This window comes from Peromyscus maniculatus, chromosome 7 (assembly GCF_049852395.1).
Source record: "Peromyscus maniculatus bairdii isolate BWxNUB_F1_BW_parent chromosome 7, HU_Pman_BW_mat_3.1, whole genome shotgun sequence".
In the NCBI taxonomy this organism is placed as follows: Eukaryota; Metazoa; Chordata; class Mammalia; order Rodentia; family Cricetidae; genus Peromyscus; species Peromyscus maniculatus.
The window spans coordinates 22383214-22398997 of record NC_134858.1 but is presented as its reverse complement, the minus strand read 5'-3'; the positions used below and the strand labels follow the sequence as shown (position 1 = coordinate 22398997).

General features: G+C 36.0%; 1 protein-coding gene across 1 annotated transcript in view; it reads left to right on the top strand.

Annotated features, from left to right (window-relative positions):
- The window catches only part of Dpy19l2 (dpy-19 like 2), a 103311-nt gene that overhangs the window by 65232 nt on the left and 22295 nt on the right, over positions 1–15784 (top strand). Inside the window, exons 15-16 of the mRNA XM_006991681.4 lie at positions 2375–2446; positions 4951–4997. Of these exons, the coding sequence (XP_006991743.1) occupies positions 2375–2446; positions 4951–4997 (119 nt within the window). The remainder of the gene's footprint in view (positions 1–2374; positions 2447–4950; positions 4998–15784) is intronic.

Genomic DNA, 15784 nt, shown 5'->3' with positions numbered 1-15784 from the left:
CCTCAATGTGAGGTTTCCTTTTTCTTCTTAGACTAGAAATGTTGTCTCTGGGTCTGTCCTTGCCTAATAGCTATAATTCTAAGTTAAGATAGTAATGAAATTTTATTATTTCTTACCCATTAACTCAGAAACTCTTGTTGACAACTAATTCCCCATTAGGCAGGGCACAGCAGGACTTCAGAGAGGAAAAAAGACTTCTTTCTTGCACATATGACAGGTAGATATAATTAGTGACATGCAAGTGAGCTCATATGAGAACTGGTCCAGAAAATTGTCTGCCTGGTGACACTTCCGCACTCTCTCTGCTTTCTGTAATTACTCTGGTGGACTTTCTTCTTAGCCCAAGAGACAGTAATATAAAGAATAGAACTTTCCAGTGTAGAAAATGAGACTGTAGGACCTGGATTTATTAACACACATGTAAAACCTAGTCTCATATATAGAAAAATATCACCCAAAAGAAAGGAAAATATAGACATAACCAGATCTAGCTTCATAGTTTCTATGGATAATTTTTTTGTCTATTGATATTTTAGTTAATCTTCAAATTAATACAAAACAATAGATTTTATTATAGATTAAACATTATATATATATATATATGTATATATATACTTCCTGATATTTTTTCTTATTCATTCCCTCCCCCACTGCTCTTCTCCATGGTCCATGGCCCATTGTTACTGGCCACTTCCTCATTCTTCCTCTACCATAGTCCCTTTTCTTCTTTTATAACTAACACAGACAGACAAGCACATACACCAATATTTCATGAGAGAAATGATTCCCTACTTCATCCATTTTCCTGCAAATGGTATGATTTCAGTTTTCTAATTACTATGTAAAATTCTACTTTTATGTGCATAACATTATTTTTATCCACTCATTTGTTGATAGAAACCTAGTCTTGTTCCATTTCTTGTAAACTGGAACAATAGACATGGATGTGCTTTTATCTCTGTGATAGCTTGGCTGGAAATTCTTTGGGTATGCCACAGATGTATGTACTGGTCTTTTGGTAGTTCTACTTTTAGCAATTTGAGGAACATCTATGTTAGTTTCTACAGTGACTGCTCTTATTTAAGCCCCACCAGTAGTCTCCCCTTTCTCTATACCTTTTCCAGCATTGTTTCCTTGATGATAGCCATTCTGACTGGAAAGAGGTTGCTAAGATATAAATACAGACCCTTTTTCAAATACCCATTGTCATTTCCACTTCTTTTGGAGAGCTATCTATTCAGTTTATCAGTTCATTTATTGGCTGGATATTTTGATGTTCATTTTTTGAAGTTCTTTATATAATTTGATATTGTACTACTGCTTGCTCTGACAATCATTTCCTTTGTCATGTAGAGGTTTTTAAATTTTGCATAGCCCATCTGTTAATTCTTGGGATTATTTCCTTTGCTACTGGAATCCTTTTCAGAAAGTCCTTGCCTATGCCGATGTATTGAAGTGTTTACCCATGTTTCCCTCTGGCAATTTCAAAGCTTCGGGTCTAATATTTGAATTGTGTGAGGGCTTGGGGCTTTTCTGGGGGGTAGGACTGTCAATTGTTTTCTTAAAGCCAGGGCCAGCTGGCTTTCCTTTTGGACGGAGTTTTTCTTCCTCTCTCCCTACCTACCAGGTAGCCACAAAGTTGGAGTTAATTATTGGTTGATTGTCTTAGTCAGTGTTCTATTGCTATGCCAAGACACCAAGACCATGGCAAACTCTTATATAAGAACACATTTAGTTGGGGCTGGCTAACAGTTTCAGAGGTTTAGTCCATTGTCATCATGATGGGAAGCATGGCAGCATGCAGGCAGACATGGTGCTAGAGAGGTAGCTGAGAGTTCTACATCTGGATCCACAAGCAGCAAGAAGAGAGAAAGAGAGAGACCCTGAGGCCTAGCTTGGGCTTTTGAACCCTCAAAGCCCACCCCCTTAGTGATACACTTTCTCTAACAAACCCATACCTACTAATCCTTTTAATAGTGCCACTCTGTGATGACTAAGCATTCAAATGAACCTATGAGGACCATTCTTATCCCAACCACCACAAACAATGACAATCTTCTCAGCTAGTCTTTCACTGTCTTTTTGAATTTCTGAATTTCCCCTCTGCCTTTGGAGTAGAGCCTATTATTTCTAAAGCTGACCCCTTAACCACATCATAGAGTAGCTTCCAGGCTGCTGTCTTTATTGGATTCTTTTTATAACCACTTTAATAATTTCATTCTTATATTAGACTCTGGAAATTGATAATCATATATTTTGCTAAAGACAAGGAAATTTAATCTTTAGTAAATATCATTATGGCTCAGTTTGACATATTTACTGCTTCAAGTAAAATTTCATAATTAACCATTTTGAATCATTTGCTATATTTCAGACACCACTGAGATACACAAAGACATTATTACTTCCACTTGTTATAGTGATTACGTATTTTATCTTTAAAAAGGTATGTAAAATTTGTCATTTTTTAATGGGTTCAGATAGAACTACAATAGATTAATGCTAATTGCTTAAATGCCTTCCTTCTTTTAGGTTTAATTCTTTTTATCTGTCTAAATAATTTTACTCATGTCTTTTTTGGTATTATACTTTAAAAATCACCTTATTAAAGATACTTTATTTTGATATTTCAAAGGTGATTTTTACCAATCATTGATTATATATAAAGAATTGCATATACTTGAAGGTATGATGGACAAGCAAAACATGACCACTCCCAGACAGTCCCAGGTGTGGGACATGAAACACTGCACACATAGCTAAAGAATAAAAACTTTATCATGCATCATGAGTAGAAAGTATAGTGATGAGTGTAAAAACAAAGCCAAAGAAGTCTTCATCTATTTTGAGCAGTTGTGCATAGGAGAAATTTACACTACCACTAAAGAAAAAAAAAACTTTCATTATACATATACTACTTTTATATCAGAAGATCATATCATGTTAAAAGAAACTGTCTTTAAAAATTCACTGGCATATTTTCGTGGTTTAAGACTTTAATGACATAAATCCCTACACTTACTTTAGTGGTTTGGAGCCATCTTTAATTATATTGTTAGCAGTGTCTTAAGTCAACCCATGTCTATTTTTCCCTGTTCAGCAGAAGCTATAACATGATTCCCCACCCACAATTCCAGCTGTGATCCAATTGAAAGTGTTCTCTATACTTAAAGTTAAAAATTGCGTGTCTTCTCCATGTAGTTCCCACGCCCCATTTCTTGTCCCTGTGTTTCAGCATAGAGTATGAGTAGTCATTTGCATAAAGAAGGCACCACCCTCCAAGTCTACACCTCTGTGTCTACACCTGACTTGGCTCCTTTCCACTGAGGGCAGTCAGGACAGAGGAGAAGAAGAGGAATGGGCTAGATGACAACGGGCTACTGTTCTCCTGTGCCCTGGTCCACTCAAGCTCAAAGCCGAGATAGTTTACAGTTTCTGTTTGTACTCCATCAAAGTAGATCATGGCATTCTTGCCAGGCTCAACTCAAGTTTAGGGGCTAAAGTGGAAAGTAACTGTTGAGTAAAGAGCCATCCAGTGTAGCAAAGGTTGACTAGATGTACTATTTTTTTTTAAATCAGACACAGACACTCTCAAATATTTTATTAGTATCCAAACACTGCAAGCCTAAACTGAAGTGTCTACATAGATAGACATGTGTACACTCACACACACACATACACACACACACACACACACTCACACACACACACATACACACACACGTAGTCACTAAAGCTCCACTCTTTCCTGCTTCCTTGTCAACTCTTCCTTCTTTCTTTGCCCTGAATGGCTTATTTTTCACTTTGTGGATATAACTGATGTTTATTTAGATTTTCACTTATATAAAATAACCTTATAGAAAAAGGATGACATGACTCTACTGAGAAAGCATAAATATTAAATTCCTACAAACTGATATTTTATTATTGATACCCTCAAATTCTCTGTTTGAATATATGACTATAATTTTATTTATATTATTTGATACATATTAAATTAATATTACATTTATGCTTTCCTTGAATTTGAAATATCTTTCTATGAAGTATGCTCTTGAATTAATATGTGAAATTAAAATTTCTATACTTAAATTTTATTTCAATTAAAGCTTAATTAGCTATTTACCTGTATATATTTGCCTGTTCATTTGGGTGAAAGCTAGTATTCTATGAAGTACAAACTTTTAAGTGTCTATGGATTTTTTGGTTTGTATGGTAAATCCTTTGTGGTCCAGCTTAGCTTATACATTTCCTTTCCCCTTTTTTCTTTTCCTCCTTTCCTGTCCATTATCTGGTACATTTTGGTAAGAACTGAAAATCCTCATATAGCAGCTACCTTGGATAGAAGTGTAGTCAAGAAAGCAGATGAATCAGTAACTTATTTAATAATTTTCTAGAGCTTTGAGTAAAGCAGAAATATAGGTGGATAGGGAAGAGAAAGAACAAGAGGAAGAGAAGAATGTGGGGCTAAAACTGTCTCAAGTGCATGGTAGAGGCTCCCTCCTTTCAGATCATCTGTTGCCCAGCTAAAACAGAGTTTCAGTAATAGTATGTAGTTCTTCACATTCTAAAAGCTAAGCACTTTAATGCCGAAATAGACGTAAGATTTACTTTACCACTCCTACTGAATGCACCAGGAAGCTGTTATCCTTAATTGATGATTTCAAGCTGGGAGTGAACTACTACAGAAACTTATTTAACACTAAAGAAGTTGGTTTTCATGGTAACACCTGTAATCTCAGGATGTGGAGGCTGAGGCACAGGGATCACCAGCTCCAGGCCAACCCAGGCCAGGGCAACATTTATATCTAAAGGAACAAAAGCAAAGGAATGAACAAAGCACAGGAAGAGAACCTTCTTGGGGGAATGGATGGTTTATAGCAATGAGCTAGAGTTTCAGTATATCACAGTATGTCTTAGAGAAGTCTCATCGATTGATTCTGTTTACAGATTGTTCGTGATATCTTATGTGTCTTATGTACAAACACTTATCTAAGGTAACTCTTTCACAGTTGTTTTAAAAATCATACTATGTTCATTATTAAGTAACTTATTTAAATATTAATAATTTTTCAAACAATCGTTTACTTCAACATTATGATCAACATAAGAAGTAAATTTCGATTTTTTTCTTTTAAAATATTAGTCTTATGGATGTAGTCCATATATTTAAAATTACTTTAGAGATATTTATTTTGAAATAGCTCAAATTTTAAACTTACTTAATTTTCATATATATCATCAGAGTTTAAAATTCGTAAACAGAAATAGCTTAAGATTTATTTAAGCCATCTTTATTTTTAACTTTCAGAAAAGAAATAATTGTTATATTTCTAAATATTCATTAAATGTTAAGTGTTTTACCAAATTTATTTTAAAAAATATTTATTTTATCACATTTTTAGTGGTTCCAGTAAAATTGCTAGAATCAAGCACAGACAGGGGCCAATGAAATGTAATATAATTCGTATCACACACAGTTGAGAAAAATACCTTCTGAAGAAATGTTATTTCAAACTACTTTGTATTAGTAATTGTATCACTTAATTTTACTTATGTTCTTTATTTTTTGGATAGTTTATATTGACAGAAAAATTGTGCCCAAGAGTACTGAGCGTCTTCTCAAGCCTTGTATACTCTATGCTTGTATTTTTTTTATTAGCAGATTTGTGTGGTTGCCAGAGATGCTAATATAAGACCTTGAGTGCATTGGTTAAAATCATTTCTAAATCAGGGTGCTCATATGTACAATCTTTTTTGTGTGGGTCAGATGGAAGCTGGAGAAGTGTGTTGTGACATTCTAAATAAATTTCCTTGATAAGCCCTTCCATAAGAAATGCATGAAGGGACGTGGAACACTTCACTGTTTGAAACATAACTGATAGAGATATGAAAAGTGTCCTCAGATACTTGCAAAGTGATGAAATGTGGAAAAAGAAAGACTTGTGGAGGCAAATGAGTGGAAGGGAGTAATTCAGAATAAAGAAGTCTTTTTTATCGACTATATAGCTGAAAGTGAAGTTTTATATCTTTTTCAAGGTCTGTTTATTATATTTCTTCTTAGTGACATTTCTTCTTCAATAATAAACTTTTATATATAATATTCATGTCATACAGTTTGAAGCAAGGAATGAATCAATAATTTATATGTGAATTTTGGAATAGTTATACATTTTTATAGTTTATACAACTATATAAAACTTTCCAGTATTCTGTATTCATTTGTTGGTTATTAATATTATCTATATCAAAAAGAAAATTATTCAAAATTTCTCAGATATTTTTCTGTTATACACAGAGATTGTTGTATTACTTAATTGTCTCATTGCTGTGACAAAATACTCTGACGAAAATAACATAAGGAAGGAAGAGTTTATTATCTTAATTTCCCAGGGGACACAGTCCATCATGGCCACAGGAGCAGGCAGTGGGACATTGCATGCACAGTCAGAAAGCAGAGAGTGATAATGCTTGTGTTCACTAGGAATTACAGGTCTATTTAAATTGATTATCTGATCTTGATTTAAATTTGGTGGTTGGTATAAATGTCCATTTCTTTTAGGTTTACAATGTGGTGAAGTACAGGTTTTTAAAATATGTCCTTATGATTCTCTGGATTTCCTAGGTGTCTGCTGATATGTTCCTCCTTTCAACTCCATTTTTATTAATTTGGGTTTTCTCTTTCTGCCTTTTAGTTAATTTGGCTAAGGGTTTGTTATTCTTGTTGATTTTTCTCAACCAACTAGTCTTTGTTTCATTGATTCTTTGTATTTGTTGTTGTTTCTATTTTGTTGATTTTAGCCTATTTATTTCCTGAAGTCTATCCCTTTAGGCTATTATTTCTTCCTTTTGTTCTTGAGCTTCCAGGTGTGCTGTTATGTTATTAATATTAGCTCTCAAATTTTTTAATGTAGGCACTCAGTGCTATGAACTTGCCTTCTAGAACAACCTTCAGTGTATCCCATAACGTTAAGTATCTTATACTTTAATTTTTATTCAGTTCTAAAAAGTTTTTAATTTCTTCCTTAATTTATGTCTTGATCCATTTTCATTCAATAGTGAGTTGTTTAGTTTCCATGAGTTTGTAAGCTTTCTATTATTTCTGTTGTTATTAACACCAGCTTTAATCTCTCATGGTCAGATGGGGTGTTATTTAAACTTTCTTGTATCTGTTGAGACTTGCTTTGTGTCCCAGTAGGTGGTGAGTTTTGGAGAAAGATCCATGAAGTGCTGAGAAAGTACATTTTTTTTTTTTGGTGAAATGTTTTGTAAATAAGTACATTGGTTTATGACATCGTTACCTTTAGCATTTTCTGTTTAGTATTTATCTGGATGACCTGTTGGCAAGAATGGAGTACTAAAGTCACCCACTATCACTGTGTGAAGTTTTATATGTGATTTAAGATGTTGTAATGCTTTTTTAAATGAACTTGGGTGCCCTTGTGTTTGGTGCACAGATGTTAAAGAAATGCAGTATCATTTTGGTGGATTTTTCCTTTGATGAGTAATACAGTGTCCTTCCCTATCTCTTCTGATTAGTTTTGGTATGAAATCTATTTTATCAGATATTAAAATGACCACATCAGCTTGCTTCTTATGTTCATTTGCTTTGAATATCTTTTTCCATCCTTTTACCCCAAAGCAATGTCTATCATTGATGTTAACGCATTTTATTTATTTATTTATTTATTTATTTATTTATTTATTTATTTATTTATTTATTATTTATTTATTTATTTTTGCATTCAAAGAAGGGATTGATCCTGTTTTCAAAATCAATCTGGTAATCTGTGTCTTTTTATTGGGGGAATTAAGACTATTGATGTTGATAGTTATCACTGACCCATGTTTGTTGATTCTTGCTATTTTGTTGTTCTGGGATAGTTTCATGTCTGCAAACACAGGGAACCTTTTCTCTTCCTTTCTAACTTGAATGCATTTTTGTCTTTTTTCTAGCCTATTGCTTTGGCTACTTTGTTGAATAGAAGGGGTGAAAGTGGCTATCTTCACCATGTTCCTGATTCTAGAGTAAGATATTTCAGTTTTCTCCATTGAGTATGATGTTATCAATGGGATTTTCAATACACGATCCATACTATGTTGAGCCACTCATTTTTGAGAATTTTTATCTTGAAAAAGTACTGAATTTTGTTAGCTCCTTCTTCTGTATCTTTTGACATAATCTTGTGATCTGTATCTTTTATTCTGTTAATTTTTGAATGATATTAATTTTCTTTTTCTTAAATTGAAAATAGATTCTTCTCCCATACAGTACATCCCAACCATAATTTCCTCTCACTTCACTCCTCACAGGTCCCCCAGCTCCACTCCCCCTCCACTTCCCTTCAGAAAAGAACATGCCTCCAAGAGACAACAAGAAAACAGGACAAAATATACAATAAGACAAGACAAAAGCCCTTACACAAAGGCTGTACAATGCAACCCAAGAGGAGGAAAAGAATCCCATGAGCAGGCAAAAGAGTTAGACACAACCACTTCCATAGTTAAGAATCCTACCAAGCTAACAGCCACAACATAAACACAGAGGACCTGCTACAGACCCCTGCATGCCCTTTGCTTGCTGCTTAGGTCTCTGTGAGCTTGCTCATATGTGCCCTGCTTAGTTGATTAAGTGGGCTGGGTCCTCCTGGTGTCCTTCATCTCCTCTGATTCCTACAATCTTTCTACACCCTCTTCCATATGGTTCCTGAATCTCCAAGGGGAGGGACCCAAAGGAGATCTCCTATTTAGACTCCTTTTGTATAATGCCTGGCTGTGGGTTACTGAATCCATCCTTGTCTGCTGCTGGAGGAAACCTCTTTGATGATGACTGGACAAAGCATCTATGTAAGAGTATATCAGACTATCACTAGAAACCATTTTATTGATTGCTTTTATGGCCAGTCATATTTGGCTCTACACTAGGTCTCTGGGCTATCCAGTCTCCAATTCCTGGCTATCCAAGCAGTATCAGGCATGGCATACTTCCCGTGATGTGTGCCTCAAGTTAAAGGAAATATTGGTTGGCCTCTCCCACAAGTTCTATGCCACCATTGCCCCAGCACATCTTGCAGATGGAATAGATTGTAGGTCAAAGGTTTGACGGCTGTGTTAGTGTCCATGTTTCTCTTTCAGTAGCCTTCAGAGTACCTTCTCACACCAAAGAGCCTAGAGTGTAGGAGTGAAGGGTCCAGGCAGATACCAGCTTAACCTCTCTATATTCAATGAACTGAAGTTGTCCTCAGCAATGGGGCCCTGCTCTGAGTTTGTAGAAAGCAGCCCTCTGTCCTAGCATAAGCCTGAGTTGTGTGGTATCTCCGTGGGAGCCCCCTCCCCACCCTCAGCCAACGACTTAACAAAATGCAATCCAGTCCTGCCATTTGGAGCACTGCCTAGCCACAAGAGATGGCCAGTTCAGACTCTGTATCCCCCATTACTGGGAGTCCTTACGAGAATCACCCTCATAGATCCCAGGAAGTTCCCACTGTACTAGGTTTCCACACCATCCCTAAAGCCCCTGAATTCTAGCTGTCCCTTGGCCTTGTCAGAGAAACAACAGGTGGCAATTGACTTTAGGTGATAGGCACACCAGGAATAAAAGTTCTGATGAATGATTAGGCAAGGATAGGCAAGGCTCTGAGAGCCTTTGCTCTAGAATGTCTCTTGCTACTACTGTGTCTTTGCATGTTTGCTGCTGCCATTTTTCTCGGGTATCTGGCATGGTGTGGATGGGCATGGGGAGATCCCCACTGCCCTTAATGTAGTGTGATTATCTCATGGAAATATCCCATTCTACTGGGCATTTTTACCTGTGGATTATTACGAAGATTATTTCCTCCTAAGATATAATGTTTAACTGAAGCAACAGTTTTATACAATAATAGTACTAATTAAATAAGATTTTGATGATTGAGGGTCTTTAACAAATATAGTAAGGGATTATGATAGAGGTTAGCTTAATGGGAATACTACTATAGATAAAAGCAAGTTATGGTTTTGCCCTCACCTCTGATAAAGCAGAGGCTGAAGATGATAGAAAATATGAACAAAGAAATGTCACACATCTAGTTTCTCTTGAGGAGCTATATAGACTATAACTTAACTTAATGATTTAAAGGAACAACTGAGTCCCAGAAGCTAAGTTAGTTCAAGTTCTTTTAATCTTGATGTTGGGAGATGTGTTCATGGGTTTCAGTGTGCATCATAGCTAAAACAAAGCTTTAAATGTGACTTAAGGTTAGGTTAAGATGTTTTTGTTATTGGTTTTGGGGAAGAAAATCTTGGGAAACAATCTAAAGTTTAGAAATATACATGGTTGTGTGAGGGATTCATTAAGCTCAGGGAATAAGAACACAGCAGCCCAATAATAATTGGCTGATGTGCCTTTCTTGCTAGGATGGGTTGGCGAATTAATCAAAGGTGATGATTAATTCCTTGTACCCATTTTTGCTCCCAGCTTCCTGATATATATATAAAACTATTAATGAGTGGGTGTGCACCCTGAGGATTTAAATTAGAGCTAACTGGTTGTTTTTCATATATAAAAGTTTAGATTTATGATTCTTCTAAGATTTCTTATAAGCTACCCTTTGAGATAAATAACAAAATGATTGGTCCTTTCTGTGTAACATGTAAAATGAAAAATGTAGCATGCAAGTAAGAGAACTGTCTGAGAAAAAGCTTTGCTCACTTACACTCTGTTAATCTATAACAAGTTGTTCGGGTATGAATGTATGTGGATTCTTGGGACAACTTGTTTTTCACCTGTAATATATAAAATGTTTAATCTTGTAAGGGATATAGAAAACATGCTGTTTTTTTTTAATTTTTCATTCACTTGAAAAATAGAAAATAACCACATTGCGATTTTTATATTGCTTGAAAGATTGTACTGAGGTATATAAGCCATAAGGGAAAAAATAAAGGCATGAGAGAAGAAAAACACCAGGAAGGATAGAAGGAAGACATCAAGGGTAACATCATGGCAGAAAAAACAGAACAGAAAAAGAATAAAGTAGAAAAGGCAACAGTAGGAATTATAAAATGAAGAGCTAAGCTTCAGTCCTTAGAAAAGGCCTTGTGTGTCTGTTTGTCTGTCCAGTAGTTTGCCTACTCTGCATCTCCTCTTCAGTTTCTCTGACTTGCTGAAGGCTTGTCATTCATCAGGACCCTAGGTGAGATCCTGACATGTTGGAGGTGTGTGTGTGTGTGTGTGTGTGTGTGTGTGTGTGTGTGTGTGTGTGTGTGTGTGTTTTCCCTTTCTTTTGTCAGCCCCAGAGAGTTAAGTTTAGACACCCTCACAGGTCCCTGAGAATTAAGTTTTACTCCCTCAGATAGAAAAGTCAAATTGAGTGAAAGTCTGACATCTCCACTGGCTCTCCCCTCAAACCTTGAGCTGCTGGAGGCTGGTCCTCAAGGCAGTGATAGTCTCTCCCCACACTCTCTCCCTCTAACCAGTTTCCCATCACCAAGTGATTCTTCCTGCTCCTGTCTCCACCCAACCCCAGTCCACCAGCAAAATCTGTTCTATTTCCCCTTACCCAGGAGATCCATGCTTCCACCCTAGAGCCCTCTTCTTCACCTAACCTCTCTGGGTCTGTGGATTGTAGTTTATCATATACTTAATGACTAATTATTTTATACGTGGATTGTGGGACTGTGGGGCTTGGTGGAACCTGGAGAGAAGCCCTCCAGCAACATCTACATATCGTATTTGTCTTTTAGGTGGTCTGGGTTACCTCACTCAGGTTGATTTTTTTTAGTTCCATCAATTTGCCTTCAGGTTTTATGATGCCTTTTACTTACTGCTTTCTTTTTCTTTCTTTTTCCAGCTGCATAAATGTAACTCATTTTTTTTAAAAATAAATTCACTCTTTAGTTGAGGTACATCTAGATTGTTTCCAGTTTCTGACATTATGAATGAAGCCAAAATGAATGTAGTTGAACAGGTGTCCTTGTAATAAGATGGAGTGTCCTTTGGATATATGCCCAAGAAGGGTATATCTGGGTTCTTGAGGTAGATCAACTCCCAGTTTTCTGAGGAACTGCCATATTGATTTCCATAGTAGCTGTACAAATTTTCACACCCACCAACAATTGGGGCATGTTCCCCTTGCTCCACATCCTTGCCAGCATGAGCTGTCATTTGTGTTATTGATCTTAGTCATTCTGACAGCTGTCAGATGGAATCTCATTTCCCTGATGACTAAGAATATTAAATATTTCATTAAGTGTTTCTCAGCCATTTAAGATTCCTCTATTGAGAATTCTGTTTAAATTCATTTTTTTCTTTTTTTATTTTCTTTTTCTTTTTTTCTTCTCCCCCCCCCATACCCCCTTCCCCTTCTCCCCAGCCCACCCCCCATTCCCATCTCCTCCAGGGCAAAGACTCCCCCGAGGATTGAGATCAACCTGGTAGACTCAGTCCAGGCAGGTCCAGTCCACTCCTCCCAGGCTGAGCCAAACATCCCGGCATAAGCCCCAGGTTTCAAACAGCCAACTCATGCAAAGGGCCCAGGACCTGGTCCCACTGCCTGGATGCCTCCCAAACAGATCAAGCCAATCAACTATCTCACCTATTCAGAGGTCCTGATCCAGTTGGGGGCCCCTCAGCCTTTGGTTCATAGTTCATGTGTTTCCATTTGTTTGGCTATTTGTCCCTGTGCTTTATCCAACCTTGGTCTCAACAATTCTCGCTCATATAAACCCTCCTCTTTCTCACCAATTGGACTCCCAGAGCTCCACCCGGGGCCTGGCCATGGATCTCTGTATCCAGCAAAGTCTCCCAGGAAGAATAGATGCCAGGAAAATATCAAAGTGAGAGCTGAAGTCAATAAAATAGAAACAAAGAGAACAATACAAAAAAATTAATGAGACAAAGAGTTAGTTCTTTGAGAGAATCAACAAGATAGACAAGCCCTTATCCAAACTAACCAAAAGAGAGAGAGGAGAGAGAGAGAGAGAGAGAGAGAGAGAGAGAGAGAGAGAGAGAGAGAGAGAGAGAGAGAGGAGAGAGAACATCCAAATTAACAAAATCAGAAATGAAAAGGGGGACATAACAACAGACATTGAGGAAATCCAGAGAATCATCAGGTCATACTTCAAAAACCTCTACTCCACAAAACTGGAAAACCTAAAAGAAATGGACAATTTTCTGGATAGGTACCACATACCTAAGTTAAATCAAGACCAGATAAACTATTTAAATAGTCCAATAACCCCTAAGAAAATAGAAACAGTCATTAAAAGTCTCCCAACCAAAAAAAAAAATGCCCAGGACCAGATGGTTTCAGCGCAGAATTCTACCAGATGTTCAAAGAAGAGCTAACACCAATACTCTTTAAATTGTTCCACACAATAGAAACAGAAAGAACATTACCAAACTCTTTCTATGAGGCTACAATTACCCTGATTTCTAAACCAAACAAGGATACAACAAAGAAAGAGAACTATAGATTCATTTTTAATTGGATTATTTAGTTTTTGATATCTAGTTTATTGAATATTAATATTTTGAATATTAGTCCTCTATCAGATTTGGAGTTGGTAAAAATCTTTTCCCATGATGTAAGCTATACTTTGGCCTGTTGACAGTATGTTTTCCTTCACAGAAGCTTTTCAATTTCATGAGGTTCCATTTATTGTTGATTTTAGTGCCTGCACTATTGGTGTTCTGTTCAGAAAGTTGTCTCCTGTGCCAGTGTGTTCAAGGCCATTACCCAATTTCTCTTCTGTTGAATTCAGTGTGTCTGCTTTTATGTTAAGGTCTTTGATCCACTTGGACTTGAGTTTTGTGCAGAGTGATGAACATGGATCTGTTTTCATTCTTCTACATGTAGATACCCAGTTTGACTAGCACCATTTGTTGAAGGTACTGTCTTTTTTTCCAGTGTGTATTTCTGGCTTTATTAAAAACAAGTGTCCATAGGTATGTACATTTATAGCTGGGTCTTCAAATTGATTCCATTGATAGTGTCTGTTTTTATGCCAATAGCATGTTTTTATTACTATAGCTCTGTAGTACAACTTGAAATCAGGCATAGTGATACCACCAGCAGTTCTTTTATTGTCTGGGATTGTTTTAGCTATCCTGGGTTTTTTGTTTATCAATATGAAGTTGAATAGTGTCCTTTTAAGGTCTGTAAAAAATTGTGTTGGAGTTTTGATGGGAATTGCTTTGAAGCTGTAGATTGTTTTTGGTAAGATGGCCAGTTTTTCTATGTTAATCCTACTGATCCATGATCATTGGAGAATTTTTAATCTTCTAATTTCTTTTTAAATTTCTTTCTTCAAAGATTTGAAGTTTTTGTCATACAAGTCTTCCACTTGCTTGGTTAGAGTTAAACCAAGATATTTTATATTATTTGTGGCCATTGTGAAGGGTGTTATTTCCCTGATTTCTTTCTCAGATCATTTATCAATTGTATATAGGAGGACTACCGATTTTTTTAAGTTAATCTTGTATCCAGTCTCTTCCTAAAGGTGTTTATCAGCTGTAGGAGTTCCAAGGTAGAATTTTTGGGGTCGCTTATGTATACTATCATATCATCTGCAAATAACTATACTTTGATTTCTTCCTTTACAATTTATATCACTTTGCTCTCTTTCAGTTGTCTTATTGCTCTACATAGAACTTCAGGTAACTATATTGAATAGGTATGGAGAGAGTGAACAACCTTGTCTTGTTCCTTATTTTAGTGGAATTGCTTTGAGTTTCTCTCCTTTTAATTTGATGTTGGTTATAGGCTTGCTGCACATTGCTTTTATTATATTTAGGTATGTCCCTGATATCCCTAATCTCTCCAGGACTTTTATCATAAGGGGTGTTGAATTTTATAAAGGCCTTTTCTGTATCCAATGAGATCATCATGTTTTCTTTTCTTCCAGTTTGTTTATATGTTGGAATACATTTACTAATTTTCATAAATGAATCATCCTTGCATCTCTGGGATGAAACCTACTTCATCTTGGTGGATAATCTCATTGATGGGTTCTTGGATTTGGTTTTCGTGTATTTTATTGAGTATTTTTTGCATCTATGTTCATAAGGGAAATGGGTTTGTAATTCTCTTTCTTTGTCAAGTGATTTTGGTATCAGGGCAACTGTGACCTCAGAAAATGAATTTGAAATGTTCTTTCTGTTTCTGTTTTGTGGAATAATTTGAGGAATATTGGTGTTACTTCTTTTAAAGTCTGGTAGAATTCTGCACTAAAACCATCTGGCTTTGATCTATTTTTGGTTGGGAGACTTTTGATGATTGCTTCTATTATTCCTTTAAGGATTATAGATCTATTTAAATTGTTTATTTTATCTGGATTTAACTTTGGTAAGTGGTGCCTATCATGAAAATTATCCATTTCTTTTTTATTTTCCAATTTGGTGGAGTACAAGTGTTTAAAGTTGACCTAATGATTCTTTGGGTTCCTCGGTGTCTGTTGTTATTCCCCTCTTTTCATTTCTGATTTTGTTAATTTTGATATTCTCCATCTTTTTGTTAGTTTCGATAAAGGTTTATCTATCTTGTTGATTTTCTCAAAGAACCAACTCATTTCATTGATTCTTTGTATTATCTCTTTGTTCCTATTTTATTGACTTTCAGCCCTCAGTTTATTTCCTGCAGTCTACTCCTCTTGGGTGTGTTTATTTCTTTTTGTTCTAGAGCTTTCATATATGCTATTAATTTACTAGTATGAGATTGTTCCTTTTTTCTTTCTTTCTTTCTTTCTTTCTTTCTTTCTTTCTTTTTTTTTTTTTTTTTTTTGGTTTTTCGAGACAGGGTTTCTC